The sequence below is a fragment of the Macaca nemestrina genome, chromosome 7 (genome assembly GCF_043159975.1).
Source record: "Macaca nemestrina isolate mMacNem1 chromosome 7, mMacNem.hap1, whole genome shotgun sequence".
Classification (NCBI taxonomy): domain Eukaryota; kingdom Metazoa; phylum Chordata; class Mammalia; order Primates; family Cercopithecidae; genus Macaca; species Macaca nemestrina.
Window position 1 is genome coordinate 108,843,405 of NC_092131.1, and position 27,375 is coordinate 108,870,779.

Here is a 27,375-nt window from a genome sequence, read left to right on the forward strand (position 1 = left end):
GAGGACCTGATTATGATTCTTAGAAAAGAAAAGAACAAGTTACTTGTCTGGTAGGTATGAACACTGATTGCATTAATAGGGAAAAATAACCTAGATATTGTCACGCAAGATATTGGTTTGTATGGGAGTTGTCACTGGAGATGTGGCCCATGTGATTCCTTAAATGGTCTCCTGCAGGGCTCATGGTTTCCTGTGTGTTAGTGCTAGCCATAGGTACCTTCCAGAATTATGATTTTTTTTTTTTTTTTTTTTTTGAGACGGAGTCTCACTGTGTCACCAGGCTGGAGTGCAGTGGCGTGATCTCGGCTGACTACAACCTCCACCTCCTGGGTTCAATAGATTCTCCTGCCTCAGCCTCCTGTGTAGCTGGGACCACAGGCATGAGCCACCACATCTAGCCAGAATATGATTCTTAAATACACTAATATCTTATGTCTGAAATACTGCAAAGTCCACATGTAGAAAGGGAGTAGAGTTTAGACACTGGGCATCATGGAATGACTTATATTCTTCTTCTGAGGACACACTCTGATCTTAGTGTGCAGTAAAGACAACTAGTCAATTTGTGCTGCTATAATGAAATACCTGAGACTGGGTAATTTGTAAAGAACAAAAATGTATTCTCTCACGTTCTGGAGGCTGGAAAGTCTGAGTTCAAGGCACCGGCAGGTTTGGTGTCTGGTGAGGACTGTTCTCTCTGCTTCCAAGATGGTGTCTTGTTGTCATGTCCTCTAGAAAGCATGAATGCTGTGTCCTCACGTGGTGGAAGGGCAGAAGAGAGGGAACTAAATCTCTCAAGCTCCTTATAAGGGCCCTAAGGGCTCCACCCTCATTACTTAATCACCTCCTAAAGGCGTCACCTCTTAATACTATCACGCTGGTGATCAACTTGCAACATATAAATTTCCAGGGACACATTCAGACCATAGCAACAACCAAATGCCCTTTGTTTTATTTTTAAGCTACATGTTGTATGTATGTTTCTTACTTCTGGAAAATAATGATGTTCTATAGCAATACTGTGAAGAATCTTAGTTATAAATATACGTGTCTTTTGATTTACTTTTTTTTTTGAGATGGAGTCTCACTCTGTCACCCAGGCTGGAGTGCAGTGATGCTGTCTCAGCTCACTGAAGCCTCTGTCTCCCAGGTTCAAGTGATTCTCGTGCCTCAGCCTTCTGAGTAACTGGGACTACAGGTGCACACCACCAGGCTTGACTAATTTTTGTATTTTTTTAGTAGAGATGGGATTTCACCATGTTGGCTAGGCTGGTCTCGAATTCTTGACCTCAAGTGATCCACCCACCTCAGCCCCCTGAAGTGTTGGGATTACAGGCATGAGCCACCGCACCCGGACTTGATTTACTTTCAAGCTGACAGTCATTTGTCACCAACAAGCTCCCAGTTTGATCTACAGAGGCCAGGAAGATAATATCAGTCCTCACAGTGGCTGGATGGGGACTGGGCATATTAGAGGCCACATGCCCTTTAAAAATGGGATGGCCACACTTAGTTTTAATTATTGCCATGCTGTGATGCGAATTTTATTTTATTTTCCTCTTTTATTTTCCTGAGGTCAGAAATCTAGATTTTTTTTTTTTTTTTTTTTGAGACAGGGTCTCACTCTAGGCCTCAGACATCTACATTTTTATGTGAAATCTTCGTATATTTAAACCTTAACAAATAATTATTTTTAGGGCCTTGTTTGGCAGAGTATACAATCATTGTTTAAAAAATTGGACCTGCAAGGCCAGATTCTTCCCAGAGACCAACAGCTTGCCCCCTTTATCTTAACCATTATCAGGTAAACTGCTCATATTCTGTACATACAGGTGCTGAGAATCCTACCTCAAGGGTGGGCTTGAGGATGCTTGGGAAGCCTGGATAAAATTGACATTTGCCACAAATCATTTAATACAGAAACCTGGGAGTCATTCTAGCATCTCCTTTCTTCCTGTGTCTGGTCAGCTGCCAGCACCTATTGATTCTAGCACCTTTGAACTTTGCATCTATGCTCTCCTCCTCCAGACACTGGTAAATCTAGTCTAGTCTCTTATCTCTTGCATGTCAGTGGCCTTCTAGCTGTGCTGTCTGATGTGAGGCTTTACTCCCTCAATCCTTCCCCATACTCCTGCCAGAGTAATTTTTCCAAAATACAATCTGCCTAAGTCACTCCTCTGCTTAAAAATATTCCAGTGAGTCAATAAATTACTGTGCTGGAAAGCTTCTCTTTGCCCTCCAGATCCACTTTCCACCCTTCCCTGCCCCGCGCTCCACCCACTGGGAAGCTGGCTTGTATGGACAGCATCAATGGTCTCCCTTGCCCTCTGGCTCTTGGTTGGGTTTGGCCAATAACAAGCACTGCAGGGGGATTGGAGAGAGGGAGGACAGAAGTGTGTTTATTTCCCCAGCTCTCTTTGTGGGTTGCTATGGGCTCTGATTCTCAACTGAAGGCCTTAGCTCTGCTCAGGCAGCCCTGTATACACAGCCCCTGCCTGCCCTTGCCCCATCTAGCTTGCAGGGCCAAGGCAGATCATGAAAATCATCAGATCCACAGAATCTGGCTGGCACCAGGCTTCATGGTTTCCCTGTACGCTGTCCACCACCTTGGTAAATAGCGTGTTTCAAAAATGCTTCCCAAGCAGGATTGGCAAGTGTGTTAGTGTCTGTGAAATAATGAAAAATGTTGTGTGCTCAGCATATGTGGTATAAGCAGGAGCCACCAGAGATGAAGCTGGACAAAGGGTAGGATAGGGCACAAACAGCCTAAAGAGGCAGAATGTATGTCCTGAGGAATTAGTGAAGGGCTTTAAAGGTGGTAAAATAATTAGGAGCACATTGACTAGGAATGTGTCAACCAAATCCTAGAGGCCATCAACTGTCAGGATAATGAATTTTGGAGCAGTAGAGGGTAGAATGGACTGGAGAAGGGAGACGTGAAACACACAAGGTATGGAGCATTTCTGAATAGTACCTAGCACACAACTTTAGATATATGGGTGTTTAATATATCCTGGTCAGACTGAATTGTTGAGTCTGTGTGACAGCTTGAGTGACATTTTTATGCCGTTTACCCAATTCATATTTTAAAATTTCTTTTGTTAAAGACCTTAAGGTAGTATTAACCTGAAATAATGTATTTACTGTTAACTAAATCTGGGTCATTTGAGATCTCCTTAAATAACCTTTGTGGTAACAGTGGAATGAACATTTATTTGATGTCTGGGAAGTAATACCCCAGTGGAACTCATTTTATTTTGGGTTGTTTTTAATATGGAGCTGTTAATATAGCATTTCCAATAAGTGACCTTATATGTGAAATCTGTGTTTAATTACTAACATTTTAGCAAGACTAGTAGAACTGTACTATTCATTATAAGTCATAGATTTAAGAACTTGTCACGAAAATATTTTATGATTTGATTTATGCCTGGGGATCTAAGAAAGGCAAGCAGTACTCGAGTCTTTATGAGATGGTGAACATACTTATTCCTACAATATTTTTGACTTTTACCAGCCCTATTATATAATGAATAAACAATATCTTTTTTGGAATTTTTCATCCAACATATTCCCCAGCTAGAGCTTTACTTAGGAAAATATGATTTCCTAAGAGATCTTTAAGCCTGATAGTTTGAACCAAACAACACAAAGTGCATATTGCTTCTTTGGAAGTGTTTTCATAGCTTTCCCTTTAGTGTTTTCCTTTTCCCTAAAAAAAGAACTTTTATTGGGTGTTTTATTGTGCAAACTATGTATGTTTGTCATATAACATTAGAAATTATAGATGATCATAAAAGAAGAAAGTAAAAAGTGTTTGTAATTCTATCACAATTAGAAAACAGAGGTGAGCACAAAATAAGGACTCACATGTAACCTATCATACGGAAGAAGGTGATAGGGATACATGAGGTGCTGCCTGTGCTTCCAGCAGGGTTGGTATGTTCAGTGGAAAGTCTATCCCAGCTCTCCTAACCAAGGTACAAATTGCTTCTGTTTCAGGGTCTCCTCCCTCTGGGCCCTTTGTGTCTGTTGCTCTTGACAACCAAGGATTGCCATTGCCTCACCACAGCCCTTGTCCCTCTCACCTGATGCTTGTTGACTTGTGAGCTACTTGAGGACCAGATCCACACTTGTATTCCCAGGGCACTGAGCACAGAGCCTTGAACTTAGCAAGCTCTTGTTATAGTTTGTGTGAGAAAATGAACGAATGCATGTGAGTTCATGAACATCAGTCAGGAATGTGAATTCCTCATGAAAGAACCTAGATAAAATGAGATGCTTTTGAAAAGCAGAAGTGTAGCTCTGCTTGCAATATAGAGGGGGAAAAAAGTAAAAGACTTCATAGAGATATCGAAAGAATGTTGTGGTCAAGCAGATCACAGCAACAGATGTATTTGATCCAAGAGGCGAAATGCTAACTGAGTGATGATAGCTGGGCTGCTATATTTGACTGGATTCCTGGTCATGAAAGGAAGTGGAGCATCAGTGGGGAAAACACACAGATGTCCATAAGGAAAAAGCAGGCTTTGTCTGGGGTAAGACAGAAAAAGCTTCTGCCTGGGCCCCTTCTTTAAGAAGAAAATAACTTTTATTAGATGTTTTATTGTAAAATCATACATGTTCATTGTATGACATTAGAAATTATAGATGATGGCTGGGCGTACTGGTTCATGCCTGTAATCGCAGTACTTTGGGAGGCCTACGTCAGTGGATCACCTGAGGTCAGGAGTTCAATACCAGCTTGGCCGACATGGTGAAACCCTGTCTCTACTAAAATACAAAAATCGTCCAGGTGTGGTGGCACGTGCCTGTAATCCTAGCACTTGAGAGGCTGAGGTGGGAGAATCGCTTGAACCTGGGAGGCGGAGGTTGCAGTGAGCCAAGATCGTGCCACTGCACTCCAGCCTGGGTGACAGAGTGAGACTTTGTCTCAAAAAATAAATAAAAGAAATTATAGGTGAGCCTTGGACACACATGGTTCTCAAAGCCACAGTTGTTCACCTGCAAAATGGGGATAGTGATATCTATCTTAAAGGACTTGTTGAGAAGGTTAGAGAGAAGGTAGGAAAAGTACTGGCAGGCAGTACTCATGCTGTGCATTAATAATGATGAACAGTGCCTGAATTATGTAGGACAAAGTTGTTCAGGTCTTCTTCTTCCATGCTCTGCCTCAGATTCTGGCCCCAGACAGGGTCACAGAGTGATATGATATTGATGGACACAAACTTGGATTGGGTCCACATAACAACTTACCATATAAAATAATAACAACATGGAATTTAAATGATTACTTGAGACAACCTAAAGAGATGTTTGAACAGGGGGAATTGGGAGCAGCAGCTATACTCAACTGACAAACACAGACATTCACCTGGGTTACAATCAGGCCAAAGATTGAGCTGATATCAGTCAGCTGTATTTTATTGTCATTAACCTTCAGAACTGGGGCTAACCAATTTGGGGCTGCTATATACCTCTTCTCTCAGGAGGCTTACCACCACCATGCAGCTCAAGAATACAGGTTCCACCCTGCCGGATCCAGTTCCTTCTCGTGGCTGATTTCTTCCCTCCCCACAAACCTTTCTGCCTCCTGACATTTGATGACGGTAATTGGTATTAGTTCATATTTTTATTGTAACATTAAACTGTGTTCACAGATTCCAAGTCTGATTAGTTGGCTGCTTACTTGGCATTATGGTCGGCTTACTAGTTTAAAAAGCAGAAATATGCATTAATGGAATGCTGTAAGATTAGAGAGCTATGTCCCGCACGTTTATCAGGGACTTGGGTGAAGACATGGAAGCTGCAGAGCTGAGCACAGTGGCTCATAGATAGGGTGACAGGATCAGGGTTCAAACAGATCTCAACAGGCTGGTATTCTGGGCCAAAACAAGAGGAAATTCAGTAGTGATGAATGTTAACTCTTGCATAAGTACAAATGGAGAGAAGCTGGCTCTCCCATCATTGTTTTGAAAAAGACATTGTGTTTGAAGAAGAAAATAAATTGCTTACCTTTACTGAGATATTCACCAACTGCATTCGTGGAGATGCTGCCTATACTTTATATGTGTTATTTTATTTAAATCTTGTTTGGGTAAAGATTATCATCTCCATTTCACAGATGGGTTTTGGAAAGTTTAAGAAACTCAGAGTCAAACAGCTTTTAACCATTATGTGACGCTGTCTCCAGAGCAGATTCCAACAAATGGGCTGGCTGAAAAAGGAAGGATTGGAGGGAGGGAGAGAAGAAGGAAACTTAGGTTTTATCTAAAGAAACCTGGATCATAGGTGCAATGTATAGTCTGTGTTCTTAGATTCAGTGTTGTATTCTGGGCACTACATTTTAAGACTTAAAATGTGCAAATTTCGATGTGTGCCAAGAGAAAACACAGTTGCAAAGGATCTGGGAACATAGAAGGAACTAGGAGACTTTCAGAAAGCTTGAGAAGGGCTCTTCTGTAGAAGAGGATCAAGACTCTGTCCACTGCTCTAGAGGAATGGAAGCTCCAGGGAAGCAGGTTCTGTTTCACTGCAAGGAAGATGACACAAACATACATCTTCAGCAGTGGCCCAAGTGGTGCTTCATTCTGCTTCAGTGGAGTTATTTCTGAATGTGTGTGTTATCATTACACTGCTAGGATCAAAGGGAAGAGAGCATAACTGGATGGAAATCTGGGATATTATTGCTATTACTCTCCAGAGAAATAATAACAATCAAAAGGCAGAAGGGCTGGCTGCTGGAGACGGCATTGGAGTTTCAAAACAAAATCCAACCATCTTCCTGGCTGAGGAGAGGAGAAAAACTCAAGGACCCCTCTTGAGGTGCCATTCGTGCTCTACTTTCTTCAAGGAAAAATATCTTACCTATCCAATCAGATGAGCCAAATGCTTCCACTATAACATGCCTATTTTAGTTATTTTAGAATCAAGATTCTTTTTTTTTTTTGTAAGTTAAGGTAGAGAAGTTGTGGAAGGAAACCTGATTCTAACTATGAACTGAACAGATGGGATAGTGGGAATAAAAACAAATTAAAATGGTATTGCAAAAACTCTCAACTTTCATTTAAAAATATATATGATGATGTTTTTCAACTTTTCACATTCAACCTTTCGGTATATCGAGTGACAAAATGAAAAATCAATTTCAGCTGTGTATATTTTAAACATTTACCTAAATGATTTGGACTTACCCAACCTAAAAGTCCAGATGAATGTATTAAACTGCTTATTGTATTTTTTGTGAATTAAAACTTTATTTTTTTATTATGTTATAGACAGGACACGGTTATGTTTGGTGACATTTACTATAGAAAATTGAACTGAACAGTGGTCTAATTAGAACAGTAAATAGTATGGGTTTAATTAGCCCCTATTCCTGATGACAGATTTGATCAGTCACCAGATATTTATCCTTTCGTTTCACTTGACTGTTACTGAAATATTGCCTCTAGTAGGACTGCTTACTGTGCTATAAATAGGTAGCTTGGCAAGAAGCCATAAAGCCTGCTGACCAGTTAGACTTGAGTGAAAATTATTGGAAAACCCCCTCTTTGCTTCCAGTCATTATTTCTTCATTTCACTTTTGAAGGTCCTTTCCACAGATCCCTCTTTTAATTTAATTTTTTTTTTTTTTGGTTAGATGAGGTAACTTGCCTAAGGGCTTAAGGAAACCTGTGCAATATCTAGTTCAGTCACATGCTGCAGTTTATTAGTATGTCAGTTTCTTTCATAAACTTTGCTGTTCTCCAGCTTAGAACTTACCTATTAAATTCTGTCTGACTTGAACTTTTTTGTACACCAAGAATATGTGGTTTTTGTTTGTTTGCTTCCTTGTTTTTAATTAAGGTATGATGTGTTTTATTAAGAAAAGACTACAAAATGCAGAGAAACAGCAATAAAAAAAAATATGCTAAAGTCACCCAAATCCCTCACATGTAGAGGTAGCAACTGTAACATTTTAATTAACCTCTCACTCTTCTCCCTATGCATGTACAAACTTTACATGTATGAAAAATGGCATAGATTTAATATGATTATCTAATGATTGTCTTTTTCCCCACCCCAATATTTTTAAAATGGAAATTTCAAAAACCATGAAAGTTCAAATAGTAAAAAAACTGGCATTTAACAATTTATCATATTCTGGGGGCGACTAGGGAAAATTAAACGTTCAGTTGAAGTTCATTTCCTGTCTTTTCCCAACAACATTCGTTCCTAGTCCTACTTCCTCCATTCTTAGAGCTAATTTGCTATGTTTCCAGCCTATATACCTCCAGCCTATGTACGCGTTCTTTTACTAGTATGTTTTGCATATATATGCCTATGCCTATAGCTTTATCTGTAGAGAAGAGATAGAAAATGATATATGTGTTTTTATTTTAATATAATTAAGCCTATCAGTCTTTTCCTTTATAATTTCTACTTTTATTGCTATATATAGGATAGTCTTTCCTATATACAACTATTGGTATAGGTATATACCAAGATTAATCTATTAATCTATAATATTTCTAATAGTTTATAGTTTCAGTATTTTAACATAAATTTCTAATGGATCTGGAATTTATTTTGGTATATTCTATGAAGAAGTTATCTATGATTTTTAAAAACACAAAACATGCTGGGCACGGTGGCTCACGCCTGTAATCCCAGGACTTTGGGAGGCTGAGGCGGGTGGATCATGAGGTCAGGAGATCAAGACTGTCCTGGCTAATATGGTGAATCCCTGTCTCTATTAAAAATACAAAAAATTAGCCGGGTGTGGTGGCATGTGCCTGTAGTCCCAGCTACTTGGGAATCTGGGCCAGGAGAATTGCTTGAACCTGGGAGGCGGAGGTGGCAGTGAGCTGAGATTGCGTCACTGCACTCCAGCCTGGGCGACAAAGCAAGACTCCATCTCAAAAACAAAAACAAAAACAAAAACAAAGCAAACAAACAAAAAGCCCACAGAACATTTGTCATGTTGATTTGTGGTGCTATACTATGTCCTTATACTTGGTCTGTTTCTGTACTCTTTTTTTAAATTTAATATGTCCATTTGTTTATTGCTGTGCCAATTCTCGACTCTTAATTGAGACAATTTTCCTCTCATTTTACTTCTTTTACAGTTCTTTTAATTGCATTTAAAAAAACTCATAACATGAGATCTACCCTTTTAATAAATTTTGAAGCATATGGTATAGTATTGTTAATTATAAGTACAATGTTGAAAAGTGGATCTCTAGAACTTTTTAATTTTGCATGGTTGAAACTTAATACCCATTGAACAGTAACTCTTCATTTCCTCATCACCCCAGTCCCTGGCAACACTATTCTACTTTGTGCTTCAATGAGTCAGTCTATGTTAGATACCTCATGTAAGTGGAACCATGCAGTATTTGTCTTTTGTGAGTGGCTTGTTTCACATAGCCTAATGTCCTCAAGATTCATCCATATTGTGGTGTGTGATAGACTTTCCTTCTTTTTAATGGCTCCATAGCATTTCATTGTGTGTATACCACATGTTGTTTATCCATTCATCCGTTGATGGACATTTGGGTTGCTTCCATTGTCTTGGCTATTGCAAACATCTGTTTGCGAGATCCTGATTTCAATTCTTTTGGATAAATACCAAGAAGTTGGATTGCTGGATCATATAGTATTTCTATGTTCTTTTACAACTTTTTAGTTTTTTTTTTTTTTTTTTTTTTTTTTGAGACAGTGTTTCGCTCTGTCACCCAGCCTGGAGTGCAGTAGCACAATCTCAGCTGTCACCTCTGCCTCCCGGGTTCAAGCAATACTGGTGCCTCAACCTCCCGAGTACCTGAGACTACAGGCATGTGACACCACGCCCAGCTAGTTTTTTGTATTTTAGTAGAGATGGGGTTTTGCCATGTTGCCCAGGCTGGTCTCAAACTCCTGAGCTCAGGAAATCTACCCACCTCAGCCTCCCAAAGTGCTAGGATTATAGACATGAGCCACCACGCCCAACCTTGCTTGGCTCTTAAAGATATTTATGCCACTATATGAATTTTAGAATCATTTGTTATGTTTCAAAAAATGTTTCTTTGGGGATTTTGATGGGACTTGCTGTAAACTTATAGATAATCTTGGAGAGAAGTAGCATTTTACAGTATTGAGTCTACTCATTCAGGGCTATGGTTGTTTCTTCATTTATTCAAGTATATTTTAGGCCCCTTAATAAAGTTTTGTAACTTAATAATAAGCTTCATTTCTTTTCACGTCTATACCTACATCTATCTATGTACTTTTTACTTGTAATTCCCCCTCTTCTCTGTAGTATTCTGAATTAAGTCATTGGTGGAAAGCCTAGGAGACCAGTTAAACCAAACTGTACTCATAATTGACTCTTTGCTATTTTCTTGGATTCGAAACCTTCATGACTTGGCCAAGTATGTTTGTATGACTTTGTTTTATTTGTTTTCTATGAATGGAGGTTCCACAAAACCTTATGCAAGGTTTCTTGGGAGTTACCGCCCGTCTGCCTGACACACAAGCAAGCCAGCATTCACTCATGAGCTCTTCTTTTTTTTTTTTTCCTGAGACAGAGTCTTGCTCTGTTGCCCAGGCTGGAGTGCAGTGGTGCAATCTTGGCTCACTTCAACCTCCGCCTCCTGGGTTCATGTGATTCTCCTGCTTTAGCCTCCTGAGTAGCTGGGATTACAGATGCGTACCATCACACCCGGCTAATTTTTGTATTTTTAGTAGACGGGGTTTAGGCTCAAGTGGGGTCCCTGCTATGTAAGTTAGAAAGCAGAATAATATAATTGATATTTAGCCAACTTATTTAAATTCAGGACTGATAAAATTTCAGATATAATACTGAGCTGAAAAGCCATCTCCACAAAACCTTCTTAAGATGGAAAGGCATGTATGTGTCAACTGATTTTCATATAAACTTGTCTTTTTTTTTTTTTAATGCGATCATTCCAAAGCAAAGCATTTTTCGGTAGCATTGGTCTTTGTGAAGAGCTTAGAAGATGACTCTGGATTTGGGAGGCTGAGGCGGGTGGATCACCTGAGGTTAGGAGTTCAAGACCAACCTGGCCAACATGGCAAAACCCTGTCTCTGCTAAAAATACAAAAGTTAGTTGGGCATGGTGGCAGGCGCCTGTAATCCCAGTTACTCAGGAGGCTGAAGCAGGAGAATTACTTGAACCCAGGAGGGGGAGGTTGCAGTGAGCCGAGATAGCGCCAAGATTGAAACTCTCTCTCAATTAAAAAAAAAAAAAAGATGACTCTGGAATAACTGGGGAAGCTTTGGGATATTTCTACCACATTTGTCTAAATTTATTGTGTGTGTGTGTGTTTTGTTTTGTTTTTAACATCTAGACCTCAAGAAACACTCATTCAGATGAAGACAAAGATGGCAACTGGGATGCTTGGGGCGACTGGAGTGACTGCTCCCGGACCTGCGGGGGAGGAGCATCATATTCTTTGCGGAGATGTTTGACCGGAAGGTCAGTGGTGGCTTCACTTGCTCCTGCATGTGGAATGTGTCAGTGCCTCTGGATGGGTGGAGAGGAGAGATAACTTTATTTGGCTTTGGAATGTACTGTGATAATGGTATAACATTTCCTTTGTCTAAATATGAGTCAACCTCCGGTTCACATATTTCAGCAGCAATGATCCCGTTTGCGTGGGTGTGACCATGTTGCGCACAGGACCCAGGAGCACCAGACACTTTGGGCTTTGAGGAAAGGAAATCCTGGCACCTTAAGTCACTGATTTAAAGTTGTCAAGAGTTGGGGCAAGAGGTCAAGTCTTCTGAGTTCTGCCCTTGGGTTGCTGCAACTTAATCCAGTTCTTGTTCATCTATTCTGAGCAACCCATTGATTAAGAACATGATGCAAGTTCTATTTTCACATTTTAGATATGTTTATGTTAAATAGCATTTGCAAAAATGTAAAATCAGCTTATTTTTAAAAACCTGTAAATTTGTAATAAGCCTGTGCTTATCATTGTTTTTGAGACACTGGAAGGTAATTCTTTATGGGACAGTTTAATTCCCAGTCAAGGATTTTGCATCAGCTCTTAGGTAAGACAGAGACCCAGATTGATGGAATCTGACGTTGTAGTCTTGTACAAAAGAAGATTCCAAGATTATGTCAGTCATCTTCAGATTTGGGATATTGTTAGGTAAAAGAGTAAATTGGCCTTTGCCAATTAGCTTCAAGATATAGAGTAGAAATGCAGGGAGAGCATATTTTGGCTCGAGCTTGTATTTCATTGAGGTCACTGTTTTACCATACATTAAACAGTGACCAAGTATGTCCTCCAGTTTTCTTGAGACAATGCAGAGCAGGGCAGATGAGGGACTGTACATGTGGCCTTTGAGAAGAAAGACTCACTGGTCTACTTCAAGAAGGCATGGGAAGGCTGCTGGAGGTACTATAGTAGCATTCCCCTAGGGTGAGTTCTAACTCAGAGCATGGAAGCTTCAGTAAAGTATTGTAGAACTAAGTCCAGGGATTTTCTTGCAAAGACAAAGTGTTACGTCTGCCTCCCCATATTTCCACCTTGGTGAGGAGATACAGGCCCTGGTACTCTGTGTCATGCTGTGTGGAAGAATGATGGAGTATCATGTTGTATTGGGATATATTTATTCTGCCAAGGAGGCTGCAATAGGAGAGCTATACCCTGTGGGCAAGGGGAGGGGACTTTTATTTATTTATTTTTTTTGAGATGGAGTCTCACTCTGTTGCCCAGACTGGAGTGCAGTGGCGGGATCTGGGTTCCCTGAAACCTCTGCCTCCCAGGTTCACACAATTCTTCTGCCTCAGCCTCCCAAGTAACTGGGATTACAGGCACCTGCCACCATGCCTGGCTAATTTTTGTATTTTTAGTAGAGATGGGTTTTCACCATGTTGGCCAGGACGGTCTTGAACTCCTGACCTGAATGATCCATCTGCCTCGACCTCCCAAAGTGCTGGGATTACAGGTGTCAGCCACCATGCCCAGCCAGGGGGCTTCTTATGTAAAGGGTAAGTTCTTTCCCACTGCTGGCCAGCCACATGGGGGAGAAGTTTCCAGCCTGGAAATGAGTGGGGAAGGGAGAACTTTGGCATCTCTTTCCAAACTTCAAGTCTGAGAAGTCTGAATAATTTGCAATTAGTGGTAGGGTTAGAGTGGGAAAGGAATGGAATTTATCTGCATTGGTCTTTTTGTTTTTCCTAGTACATACTTGCATTTGTTAACAATTTAGAGGACTATATTAAGGACCATGAATAACCACTTTCATCCTATTGTCATACAACTAAAATGTTCACATATTTATTATTTAGTTCATTTAAAAAATTGCTTTGATTTTGCTTGGAACATAATTTTGCCAAGTGATGTATCTCCAGAATGCTTGTGAGTTTCTGTCTTCTGTTTCCTAACTGGGCCCTGCTGTTGATGAAAAAGGCTGCAGGTAAGGAAGGGCAGTTGCTCAACTTCTTCCATCTTTTCCACTCGTATTCAGAAGGGGAGACTTGGGTAAAAGGAGAGGAAAGGGAGGCAGGAGAGTTCTTAGTTGACTTTATTGTTGAGAGCAGGTATTGGTGCTCTCTGTTTGGCAAGTGTCGTAAGCTGACTGTTGTGAGCACTTTGATGGATTTTCTGAGAACTTGCCTTTGCCCTCCCAAATTCCCTGGGATTTCTTGCCTCCAATTCCCTTGAAATGTGCTATTCACAACACTTTGTCCTGGTAATATTGCTCTTTCCTCAGCTCTGGGACTGCTAGACATGCCCCCAGCTTCTCCCTATTTACATGTGCTAACCCCTCTGTGGCCATCCTGGTAAGTTCCTAAGACAACCACATGCTGGCACTCATGCACGTGCCCACATCTGGTTCACAGGAAACCCTCATGTAAAGTTTGCTAAACAAACTCTTCAAGTCCAGGGAGCCAGTGCTGCAACACCTACTCTGCTTACATGGGCTGCTGCAGCTGTTCTCTCAGCCCTTAAATTTCTCAGGTGTGAATTAAATACCAACCGACTGTTGGCGATACATATTGAACTCTTCAAGTGGTATCCTTAAAATTTCTTCCTCTTGATTTGGGGTTAGCAGACTGAAGCCCTCATCCCTTCTCCTTGATGGAGTAGAATGAGAGGTAGGCTCATAGCATACCTTTCTCAATGAAATCTTCAGAAGTTCTTCTTGTAAGTCTCTGGCTCCAGATCCTTTTAATTCCCTTGATGTGGGTAAGGAGTTTAACTCCAGTGAATTAAACTAACGCATATCCTGCCTTCAAGGTTCTTACATCTAAAGAGACAAACAATAAACAAGTAAATAATCAAATTATATATAATTAAAAATCATGTCACTGGCCAGGCACGGTGGCTCACACCTGTAATCCCAGCACTTTGGGAGGCCGAGGCAGGAGGATCACCTGAGGTTGGGAGTTTGAGACCAGCCTGACCAACATGGAGAAAACCCATCTCTACTAAAAATACCAAATTAGCTGGGTGTGGTGGTGCATGCCTGTAATTCCAGCTACTTGGTAGGCTGAGGCAGGAGAATTGCTTGAACCCAGGAGGCGGAGGTTTCAGTGAGCCAAGATTATGCCATTGTACTCCAGCCTGGGCAACAAGAGCGAAACTCTGTCTCAAAAAAAAATATATATATAGTGTTAAGGCAATGCATAAAATGGTCAGGGAAGCCCTCTGTGCTGGGGCATGTTTATGCTGAGACCTTACTGCTAAGAAGAAATCAGTTATGTGATGGGAAGGGTTATGAGACCAAAAGAGTTCAAATAGTGGGAGCAGCATATGAAATATCCTGAAGCAGGAAATGAAAACAGCTTTTTATGCCTGGCGAACAATTAGATAAGAGTGAGCAGAATGGGCAGTCCCCTGCTGACTGCCACTGCAGACAGAGCCTTGGTGGGCACAGAGTCAGCCAGCATCCCACCCTGGGCTAACACTGTGCAGAGAACAGTGGATCCTGCCCCACCCTGAGCAACCACTCTTGCTTGTGGGGCACACAGAAGGCACTCAGACCTGCACCTGCCAGTGCCCTGCCCCCAAGCCAACACCACCTCCAGCATGACTGTACACACAGTCACCAACAGGGCCTCCCACCTACCCCTAGCTGCATTGCCTCCACCACTGTAGTGAATGCCTACAGGGAGGCAGGACCCCCTGAACCTGCTAGCACTCCACTGTAGCTGCCACTACCTCTGCTGCTGGTATGTACAAATGAGGATGGATCCCGCTGTCATCGTGCTATGAAATGCTTTGGCTGACATGAGCCATCAGAGTGTAATGACCAGCAGTCCAAAAACACCTTGGCCCCCCAGTGCAGTGGATTCCTAACATCAAGGAGCCAGAGAACAAAATGGGGGCCCAATACAAGTACCCCAGAATTAGAACATCCACTCCAGGTATTGGGAGCTGAGTGTTGGCCCCCTAAAATCTTTAATAAATGAAGCCAGTTGGCTGAATCCACCTTTATACTAGAATCAAACCCTCAAGGTCATCAAAAAAAAAAAAAAAAAAAAAGGATAAAAGAAACAAAATTATGGAAAAAGTCAGCAACCTCAAGGATTAAAAGAAGATAAGCCCACAAAGATGAGAAAGAATCAGCACAAGAACCCTGACAACTCAAAAAGCCAGAGTGCCTTCTTTCTAACAAATGACCACCTTGCCGCTCCAGCAAGGGTTCTGAACCAGGTTGAGGTGGATGAAGTGACACAGAGTTCAGAATACAGACAGAAATGAAGATCCTTGAGCTATAGCAGTATGTTGAAACCCAGTCCAAGGAAGCTAAAAATCATTATAAAACAATACTGGAACTGGCAGACCAAATAGCCAGTATAGAAAAGTATGTAACTGAACTGAGGGAGCTGAAAAACATCCTACAAGAATTTCATAATGCAATTGCAAGTATTAATAGCAGAATAGACCAAGCAGAGGAAAGAATCTCAGAGCTTGAAGACTGGCTTTCTGAAATAAGACAGACAACAATAGAGAAAAAAAGAATGAAAGGAATGAACAAAACCTCTGAGAAATACGGGATTATGTAAAGAAACCAAATCTATGACTTATTGGTGTTCCTGAAAAAAAGGGGGATAATGGAACCAACTTGGAAAACATTTTTCAGGATATCATCCATGAGAACTTCATGGATGAACCCAACTAGCTAGAAAGGCCAACATTCAAGTTCAGGAAATGCAGAAAACCCCAGTAAAATATTTCCCAAGAAGATCATCCCAAGAGATATAGCCATTAGATCCTCCAAGGTTGACACAAGAGAAAAAAAGTTAAAGACAGAGAGAAATGTCAGGTCACCTACAAAGGGAAGTCCATTGACTAACTGCAGACTTCTCAGCTGAAACCTTACAAGTGAGAAGAGATTCTGGGCCAGTATTCAACTTTCTTAAAGTAAATTCCAACCCAGAATTTCATATCCAGCCAAATTAAGCTTCATAAGTGAACAATAAATAAGATCCTTTTCAGACAAGCAAATGTTGAGAGAATTTGTTACCATCAGACCTGCCTTATAAGAGCTCCTGAAGGAAGCACTAAATATGGAAAGGAAAGACCATTACCAGCCACTACAAAAACATACTGAAGAACATAGACCAGTGACACTATAAAGCAACTACATAAACAAGTCTGCAAAATAACCAGCTAACATCATACTGACAAGATCAAATCCACACATATCAATACTAACCTTGAATGTAAGTGGGCTAAATGCCCCAATTAAAAGACACAGAGTAGCAAGCTGGATAAAGAACCAAGACCCATTGGTATGCTTGTCTTCAAGAGACCCATCTCACATGCAGTGACGCACATAGGCTCAAATGAAGGGATGGAGAAAAATATACCAAACAAATGGAAAACAGAAAAAAGCAGAGGTTTCAATCCTAGTTTCAGACAAAACAGACTTTAAACCAGAAAAATTTTAAAAGATGAAGAAAGGTATTACATAGTGGTAAAGGGTTCAATTCAGCAAGAAGACCAAACTGTCCTAAATACATATGCACTCAACGCAGCAGCACCCAGATTCATGAAGCAAGTTATTAGAGACCTTCAAAGAGATTTAGACTCCCTCAGAGTAATAATAAAAGGCTTTAACACCCAACTGACAATATTAGACAGATCACCAAGACAGAAAATTAACAAAGATATTCAGGACCTGAACTCAGCACTGGATCAAATGAACCTGATAGACATCTACAGAACTCTCTACCCCAAAACAGCAGAATATACATTCTTCTCATTACCACATGGCACTTACTCTAAAATTGATCACCTAATTGAAAGTAAAACACTCCTCAGCAAATGCAAAAGAACTGAAATCATAAAAATCAATCTCTCAGACCACAGCACAATCAAATTAGAAATCAAGAGTAAGAAAATCACTTGAAACCATACAATCATATGAAAATTGAATTAACTGCTTCTGAATGACTTTGGGGTAAATAATGAATTTAGGGCAGAAATCAAGAAGTTATTTGAAACTAATGAGAACAAAGATACAACATGTGAGAATTTCTGGGACATGGCTAAGGTGATGTTAAAAGGGAAATTTATAGCACTAAATGCTCATATCAAAAAGTTAGAAAGATCTCAATTTAACAACCTAACATCACAATGAAAAGAACTAGAGAACCAAGAGCAAACCGATCCCAAAGCTAGCAGAAGACAAGAAATAAATCAGAGCTGAACTGAAGGAGACTGAGACACAAAAAAACATTCAAAAGATCAATGAGCCGGGTGTGGTGGCTCACGCCTGTAATCCCAGCACTTTGGGAGGCTGAGGCGGGTGGATCACCTGAGGTCTGGAGTTCGAGACCAGCCTGACCAACATGGAGAAACCCCATCTCTACTAAAAATACAAAATTAGCTGGGCATGGTGGCACATGCCTGTCATCCCAGCTACTCGGGAGACTGAAGCAGGAGAATCACTTGAACCTGGGGTGAGGGGTTTGCGGTGAGCTGAGATTGTGTCATTGCATTCTAGCCTGGGCAATAAGAGTGAAACTCGATCTCAGAAAAAAAAAAACCAATGAATTCAGGAACTGGTTTTTTGAAAAAAATTAATAAAATAGATAGACTGCTAGTTAGACTAATAAAAAAGCAAAGAGAGAAGATGGAAATAAACACAATCAGAAATGATAAAGGACATATTGCCACTGACACCACAGAAATACAACCATCAGAGATTATGAGCACATCAATGCACATAAGCTAGAAAATCTAGAAGAAATAGATAAATTCCTGGACGCATACACCCTCTGAAGACTGAAGAAATCGAATCCAGGAAGAAATCAAATCCCTGAGCAGACCAATAATGAGCTCTGAAACCGAATCGGTAATAAATAGCCTACCAGCCAAAAAAGCCCAGAATGAGATGGATTCACAGCTGAATTCTACCAGAGGTACAAGGAACAGCTACTACCATTCCTGTAGAAACTATTCCAAAAAACTGAGGAGGAGGACTCCTCCCTAACTCACTCTATAAGGCCAGCATCATCCTGATACCAAAATCTGGCGGAGACACAACAAAGAAGACTTTGGGCCAATACTTTTGATAAACATTGATGCAGAAATCCTCAACAAAATACTGACAAACTGAATCCAACAACACATCAGAAAGTTTATCTACCACAGTGAAGTAAGCTATGTCCCTGGGATGCAAGATTGAGTCAACATATACAAATGAATAAACATGACTCATTATTTAAACAGAACTAGGCCGGGTGCGGTGGCTCACACCTGTAATCCCAGCACTTTTGGAAGCTGAGGTGGGCAGATCCCGAAGTCAGGAGATTGAGACCATCCTGGCTAACACTGTGAAACTCTGTCTCCACTAAAAATACAAAAAAATTAGCCGGGCAGGGTGGCACGCGCCTATAATCCCAGCTATTCGGAAGGCTGAGGCAGGAGAATTGCTTGAACCCAGAAGGCGGGGGTTGCGGTGAGCCGAGATTGTGCCTTTGCACTCCAGCCTGGGCGACAGAGCAAGACTGTCTCTGGGAGGCTGAGACAGGTGGATTACCTGAGGTCAGGAGTTCAAGACCAGCCTGGCCAACATGGTGAAACCCTGTCTCTACTAAAAATACAAAAAATTAGACAGGTGCAGTGGCGCGCACCTGTAATCCCAGCTACTCAGAAGGCTGAGGCAGGAGACTCGCTTGAACCCGGGAGGCAGAGGTTGCTGTGAGCTGAGATTGTGCTACTGCACTCCAGCCTGGGCAACAGAGCAAGACTTTGTCTCCAAAACAAAACCAAACCAAAACCAAAACAAAACAAAACAAAAAACAGAACTAAAGACAAAAACCACATGATTATCTTAATAGATGCAGAGAAGGCTTTTCATAAAATTCCACACTTCTTCATGTTAAAAACTCTTAATAAGGCTTGGCATGGTGGCTCATGCCTGTAATCCCAGCACTTTGGGAGGCTGAGACAGGTGGATCCCCTGAGGTCGAGAATTCAAGACCACCTGACCAACATGATGAAACCCTGTCTCTATTAAAAATACAAAAATTAGCTGGGCGTGGTGGCAGGCACCTATAATCCCAGCTACTTGGAAGGCTGAGGCAGGATGATCACTTGAACGCAGGAGGCAGAGGTTGCAGTGAGCTGAGATTGTGCCTTTTAGCCTGGGCAACAAGAGTGAAACTCCATCTCAAAAAAACAAAAACAAACAAACAAAAAGACCTCTTAATTAAATAGGTATTCAAGGAACATACATCAATATAATAAGAGCCATCTATGACAAACCCACAGTCAACATCATACTGAATGGGTGAAAGCTGGAAGCATTCCCCTTGAAAACCAGCACAAGCAAGGATGACCTCTCTCACTACTCCTGTTCAGCATAGTGCTGGAAGTTTTGGATGAGGCAATCAGGCAAGATAAAGAAATAAAGAACATTTAAATAGGAAGAGAGGAAGTTAAACTGTCCCTGTTGGTAGATGACATATCCTATATCTGGAAAACCCCATAGTCTCAGGCCAAAAGCTCCCTAAGCTGATAACTTCAGCAAAGTCTCAGGATATAAAATCAATGTGCAAAAATCATTAACATTCTTATACACCAGCAGTCAAGCCAAGAGCCAAATCAGGAAGACAATCCCATTCACAGTTGTCACACACACAAAATAGAATACCTAGGAATACAGCCAACCAGGGAGGTTGAATATTTCTACAAGGAGAACTACAAAACACCACTTGAAGAAATCAGAGATGACACAAACAAGTGGAATAACATCCTATGCTCATGGATAGAAAGAATCAATATTGTTAAAATGGCCATACTGCCCAAAGCAATTTATAGATTCAATGCTATTTCTATTCAAGTAACATTGAAATTCTTTACAGAACTAGAAAAAAAAAAAAAAACTATTTTAACATCCATGTGGAACCGAAAAAGAGCCTGAATAGCCAAGGCAATCCTAAACAAAAAGAACAAAGCAGGAGGCATCATGCTACATGACTTAAAACTATACTTCAGGGCTACACTAACCAAAACATCATGATACTGGTGCAAAAACAGACGCATATGCTAATGGAACAAAATAGAGAACCTAGAAGTAAGGCCACACACCTACAACTTCTGATCTTCACAAACCTGACAAAAACAAGCAATGGAGAAAGGATTTCCTATTCAACAATTGGTGCTGGGATAATTGGGTAGCCATATGTAGAAGATTGAAACTGGATCCATTGTATACATCATATACAAAAATTAACTCAAGATGGATTAAAGACTAAAATATAAAACCCAAAACTATAAATACCCTGGAAGACAACCTAGGCAATACCATTATGGACATTGGAATGGGCAAAGATTTCATGATGAAGACACCAAAAGCAGTTTCAATAAAAGCAAAAATTGAAAAATAAGATGTAATTAAACTAGTAAGTTTCTGCACAGCAAAAGAAACTATCAATAGAGTGAAAAGACAGCCTATAGAATGGAAGAAAAATTTTACAAACTATGTATCTGACAAAGGAACTTAAATTTACAAGAAAAAAACCAAACAACTCCATTAAAAGTGGGCAAAGGACATGAACAGTTTTCAAGAGAAGACATGTGGCCAAAAATCATATTAAAAAAAGCTCATCATTGATCATTAGAGAAATAAAAATCAAAACCACAATGAGATACCATGTCACACCATTCAGAGTAGCTGTTACTAAAAAGTCAATACATAACAGATGCTGGTAAGGTTGTGGAGAAAAAGGAACATATATGCACCGTTGGTGGGAGTGTAAATTAGTTCACCCTTTGTGGAAGACAGTGTAGTGACTGCTCAGAGACCTAAAAACAGAAATACCGTTAGACCCAAAAATCCCATTACTAGGTATATATGAAAAGTAATATAAATCATTTGATTATAAAGACACTTGTATGTATGTGTTCATTGCAGCACTATTCACAATAGCAAAGACATGGAATCAACCTAAATTCCCATCACTTGTATACTGGGGCCAGGCGTGGTGGCTCATGCCTGTAATCCCAGCACTTTGGGAGGCTGAGGTGGGTGGATCACTTGAGGTCAGGAGTTCGAGACCAGCCTGGCCAACATGGTGAAACCCCATCTCTACTAAAAATACAAAAATTAGCCAGGCGTGGTGGCGGGTGCCTGTAATTCCAGCTGCTCAGGAGGCTGAAGCAGGAGAATCTCTTGAACACGGGAGGTGGAGGTTGCAGTGAGCGGATATCGTGCCACTGCACTCCAGTCTTGGAGACAGAGTAAGATTCCTCCTCCTCAAAAAAAAAAAAAAAAAAAAAAAAAAAAAAAAAAAAATTGTAGACTGGATAAAGAAAATGTGGTACATATGCACCATGGAATACTATGCAGCCATAAAAAGAATGAGATCATGTCTTGTGCAGGAACATGGATGAAGCTGGAGGCCATTATCTTTAGCAAACCAACGCAGGAACAGAAAACCAAATACCACATGTTATCACTTAAAAGTAGAAGCTAAACTATGAGAACACATGGACACATACAGGGGAACAACATTCACTGGGACATATTGGAGGGTGGAAGGTGAGAGGAGGTAGAGGATCAGGAAAAATAACTAATTAGAGTACTAGACTTAATACTTGGGCGACAAAATAATCTGTCCAACAAACCTCCATGGCACAAGTTTTCCTATATAACAAACCTGCACATGTACCTCTGAACTTAATATAAAAGTTAAATTATAAAAGAAAGAACAATGGATAACATATATACACACACACACACACATATACACATATGTATACATATACACACACGTGCACACACACACACATATATATTATATACTGTTTAGCACAATAATGTTTTCTGGAGTTTAAATGTATGTAGAACTTTAAAAACATGGAAACAATAATATAAAATTTGGAAGAAAGCAAATGAATTTAAAGTGTTCAAATGTCCTTGAATTGTTCAGAAAGATGTAAAAATAGACAATTAACCTTCAACTTTTAAAAGTCTGGGATGCACGTTAAATTTCTAAGGTTACCATTAAAAGCAAAATAAAAGAATGTATAACTATTCAGATATCACAAGGGCAAATAGAATCTTGCTAAAATACATGATTGATCCAAAAAGTTTCAAGAAAGGAGAGGAAAAAGAACATAGCGCAATTGTGACAAATTGTAAAATGGTAGATTTGAACCTCAGAATATATATTTTACATTATATGTAAATGGACTAATTACTTTGGTTAAAAGAAAAAAGATTGTTAGACTTTTAATCTAACAAAAATTATGTGGTTTACTAGAGTCAAACCTTAAATACAAGGACACCGAAAGACTGAAAATAAAAGCATGGAAAAAAGCTATAATGTGAACCAAAATGAAAAGAAAATTGGTGTACCTGTACTAATATCAGACAAAGTGAATTTAAAGGAAGAAGCATTAGCAGAAATAGAGGGATCATGAAAATATAATATATTAAAACATGGGGATACATCTAAATTCACCCTTATACAGAAGTTTAATAGCCCTGAATACACATACTAGAAAAGAAAAATTGGTTGAAAGGAAACAGTGGTATAAGCTGCCATTTAAGAAGTTTAAAAAAAGCAAAATTTAAAAGTATCTGCATATATACTCTGTGTGTGTGTGTGTGTGTGTGTGTATGTGTGTGTGTGTGTGTGTCCACATTTCTTTACTTCAAATATCAGGGATCTGGATTAGAGTCAAAGTTTGATCAAGTCCCTTGTTAATCCAGTTATGGCTGCCTATGGGAAAAATGCCCTTCTTCTGCCTAAAGAGTTGCTGCTTTAGACCGATTGCAGCTTTATGTTATTATGGAGACCAAATAGGAAGCTGCAGTTGAAGGCATTCACAAGAAGAAACATTGCCTTTCTGTCAATGAATCTCATTTTTTATTATTTTGTGGCTTTCCTTCATTTGGAGATAGTTTCTGGAGTGTCTGCATTTTATTTGATCTCTTCAGAATACCCTATCCCATGTAGGCACTGAGTGTTTTACAGGGACCCTCATTGAGTAGGACCTTATGTGCCCTTACACTTTTGTCTTAGACTAACTGCCCGCATGCCATTGATTGGCAGGAATTGGCTATATCATCTGCCACTCTAATATAGTGGGAATTGGTGGATTCTCCTGTGGATCTCTTCTACTTACTTCAAAGGCAGACTTCTCCTTTATGTACAGTGAATAGTTTATGTACTCTCTTTTAATTCAGTCTTGCTAACCCTATGTATAGCAATAATCACCTAAAGTTTCTGCCTTGTGTATAGCTTCTAAGAATTTCCAGGTATGATACGGAGTTATTCACTTATTAACATACTTAGTCATTTCAATGGGAATTTGTAAGGGGGAAGTTCAGTGTATGTGCTCAGATTACCATCTCTATTTAAAATCTTTCCTCTTCTCTCCATTTTCCTTAAATTTTTTGCCCTGAAATTTTACCTCTGCTAATTTGGAAATTATACACATATCCTGTTTTTATTTTACTGATGATTAAATTTATACTTAAAAACCACATTTTAACAATTACTTTATAACTATCTTGTCAATAGTAATTTCTTTTGATTTCTCCTTCTGTAAGAGAATGACTACTTAGGCTTTTTTTCTTTATTCCCATTTCTTGAGTTTATTATTAGAATTTGGGATTTTATCTTCAGTTTATTGGCAGTTTTTTCTTTGTATCTTTTTTTCATAGTAATAAATCAAAGCATGGTTGAAACTTAATTTTGTGTGTGTACACATTATTTCAACACTCATTGTCTATCTTAATTGTGCGTGTGCACACAAGCAGCATTATTTCAATGCTGAATGTCAGTTGCTGCTTTGAGTCCCCATTTCTTCCTTTGAGCATTCAGTTCTTCAGGTTGAATCATAGCTTTGTTGGCAGAGATATATTTTGAGCTGTGCTTCCGGAATTTTAGTGTACATATGAATCACCTAGGGATCTTGTTAAAATGTAAACTTTGATTCAGTAAATCTGGAGTGAGGCGCAAGAGCTTTCATTTCTAACAGATTCCCAGGTGATGTCCGTGCTGCCTGTCCATGGACACTTCAAGCAGCAAAATTTTATAGACTTTTTAATTTCGGGAAAAAGTTGTAGGTCTTATACTTTATGAATTCTTATATATCTGAAAATGACTTTTTCTTGCTTTCACACATAAACAGTGAATGGCTTATTTGAATATAAAATTCCTAAGATACAACCTTTTCCTTTTTAGACTTGATAGTTCCTTTTCCATAAAGCTTGGTATATGATGTTGCTTATAGACCTCCCAGGCCAGCTGGCTTTTTTTGTAGATAACCTATTTTTTAGATAACCTGTCTGGCCATAGGCGTCTTTATTTTTTCTCTCAAGTTCAAGAGTTTTACAAGGCCGTGTCTAGCTGTCAGTGCCATATTATTTATTTTACCCTGGCACACGGTGACCAACTTTTTGATACAGATTTAGATCCTTCTTTATGGTAGGCAGATTTTTCTTCTATTATATTATTCACTCTTGGTTCTTACCCATTTGTTCTGGCTTTTTCTTTATGAACACCAGTAACTTCTGTCTGTCTTCCACATTTATCATGTTCTCTTTAATTACTTTCCTTTTTTTTTTTTTCTTTTCCTGTGCATGTAGGGGTGATTTTCAAGCTCTCTGTCAATTGAACTGTTTTTCTTCTTTTGAGACAGAGACTCGCTCTGTCACCCAAGCTTGAGTACAGTGGTGCGATCTCAGCTCACTGCAACCTCTGCCTCCTAGGTTCAAGTGATTCTTCTGCCTTAGCCTCCCACATAACTGGAAATACAGATGTGTGCCACCACACCCGGCTAATTTTTGTACTTTTAGTAGAGGTGGGGTTTCACCATGTTGGCCAGGCTGGTCTCAAACTTCTGACCTCAAGTTATCTGCCTGTCTCAGCCTCCCAGAGTGCTGAGATTACAGGTGTGTACCACCGTACCCACCTAATTTTTGTATTTTTAGCAGAGATGGAGTTTTACCATGTTGGCCAGGCTGGTCTCAAGCTCCGGACCTCAAGTAATCCGCAGGCTTTGGATTCCCAAAGTGTTGGGATTACAAGCATGAGCCACCACACCTGGCCTGAACTTTTTTTCTGATCTGTTAACTTCTAGTGGGGTTCTTTGTTTATTTTTATTTTTTATTTTTATGGGTACATAGGTATATATATTTATGTGGAATGTGAGATATTTTGATACAGTAATACAGTGCATAATAATCACAGCAGGGTAAATGGGGTATTCATCCCTTCAAGGATTTATCATTTCTTTATGTTATATACGTTCCAGTTATACTCTTTTAGTTATTTCAAAATGTACAATAAGTGGTTGTTGACTGAAATCACCCTATTGTGCTATCAAATACTAGATCTTATTCATTCCATTGAACTATATTTTTGTACCTAACCTAGTGATGTTTTAAATACTGCTATGGCATTACTTATTACTTAACATTCTTTCCTTCACTTGAAACCTGCACCTTTTATGTCTATTGTTTTAACCACCTGTGTCTTTTCCTGTATTTTTTTTTTTTTGGTCTATTTTTAGTGTGATATCTGGCTAATTCTTACTTATTCTTCTCTTTTAGGAAGCCTATCTTGATTGGTTAAACTTTGGTCTTCCTGTTTTGTGCTTCCTTGCATCCATTATAGTACTAAAATTGTTGGCAAATTAGGACCTCTTTTGGAGAAAGGAGAATGACTTCATCATTCCAAGATCTTACATAGTTTCTCACATGTGATGAGGACCCAAATAGCATTTATTGAAGGAATAAATAAATGTGTGCTCACTATCGCCTTGCATCTTTTGCCAATGCTCTTCTTTCTGCCTAAATCATCCTTTTCTCCTTTTTCTCATTGGCACATGGTCGATCATAAAAATGCCTTTTGAGTCCTCATTTCTTCCTTTTGCATTCATTGGCAGTTATCACCCTTTACCAGGATAGGGACAACTCTTCTAGTGTTTCCATAGTATCTCATGAATACCTCTATGAGAGTGTTTATTCCACTGTATTGTTTTATTTTTCTGTTTCCACAATTGAGACAAAATTTTAGGTGGCATAGATGGTGTCATTCATCTCTTTATCCTGTGCCCAACATTATTATTGATGTATGGTATAAATTGAATACATTTTATTCCATAAATTGAGAAATGATGTAATGTAATGAATTTCTGGGTTGATAAAAAGCTGCATGACTATAGTATGGGTCTGTGGGATAGGTAAGGATGGGTAGTTCTATGAAGAATATTGAAAGCTATGTTGGGGAATATGGACTTTTAACAAATATTTTAAAACATCATTTTTTTTCAACAATGTACATGTATATAGTTTAAAGAGCCAAATGACTCATGTAGGCTTGAGGTGAAAAACAACAGCCTCTTGATTCCCTTCCTTCCATGTCCTCACCCACCAGGGGCAACTGCTGTTAACATTTCTATCTGATTCTCTTGATATTTTATCCAAATTTCCAAATAACATGTTTATATTGCTGCTTCTTGATCTTTCAGTTGTAGGCACAACTCATTAGAGTCATACTATAGAAGATGAAGATTTAACAATTTTTCACGCCTCCTGCTCCTTTCTCTTCCTTTCTCTCTCCTCCTCCCCCTCCTCTTGGTCCTTTCTGGACCTCTCCCTCCACTCTGTCTTCCAGTCCCATACCACAGAGTTTTATATAACTTTGACTGGGCCAATATGCAGTGTTTAAATTATTATGAAGGCATATTATTATTAATGCCTTCATTAAATTATTATGAAGGTATATTATTATTATAAAGACATACTATTAAATTATGCCTCTATACTGTTCACAGCTATGTCATGTAATATACTGCAATTATTTTTCCTTTCCTGAGTTTTTTTTCCACTGGAGTCAATAACTACCTCTCTTTTTTGTGTGCTTGTTTTATTAGCTTTTACATGCTTATCACTAATTC

At 39.5% G+C, this 27,375-nt stretch overlaps 1 protein-coding gene across 7 annotated transcripts in view; it reads left to right on the forward strand.

The window, feature by feature from the left end:
• Nucleotides 1-27,375, forward strand: part of LOC105497462 (ADAMTS like 3) — a 434,450-nt gene that overhangs the window by 134,856 nt on the left and 272,219 nt on the right. For all 7 annotated transcript variants that reach the window (XM_024797846.2, XM_024797843.2, XM_071100796.1 and 4 more), the window contains exon 4: nucleotides 11,335-11,462. In XM_024797846.2, the coding sequence (XP_024653614.2) occupies nucleotides 11,335-11,462 (128 nt within the window). The remainder of the gene's footprint in view (nucleotides 1-11,334; nucleotides 11,463-27,375) is intronic.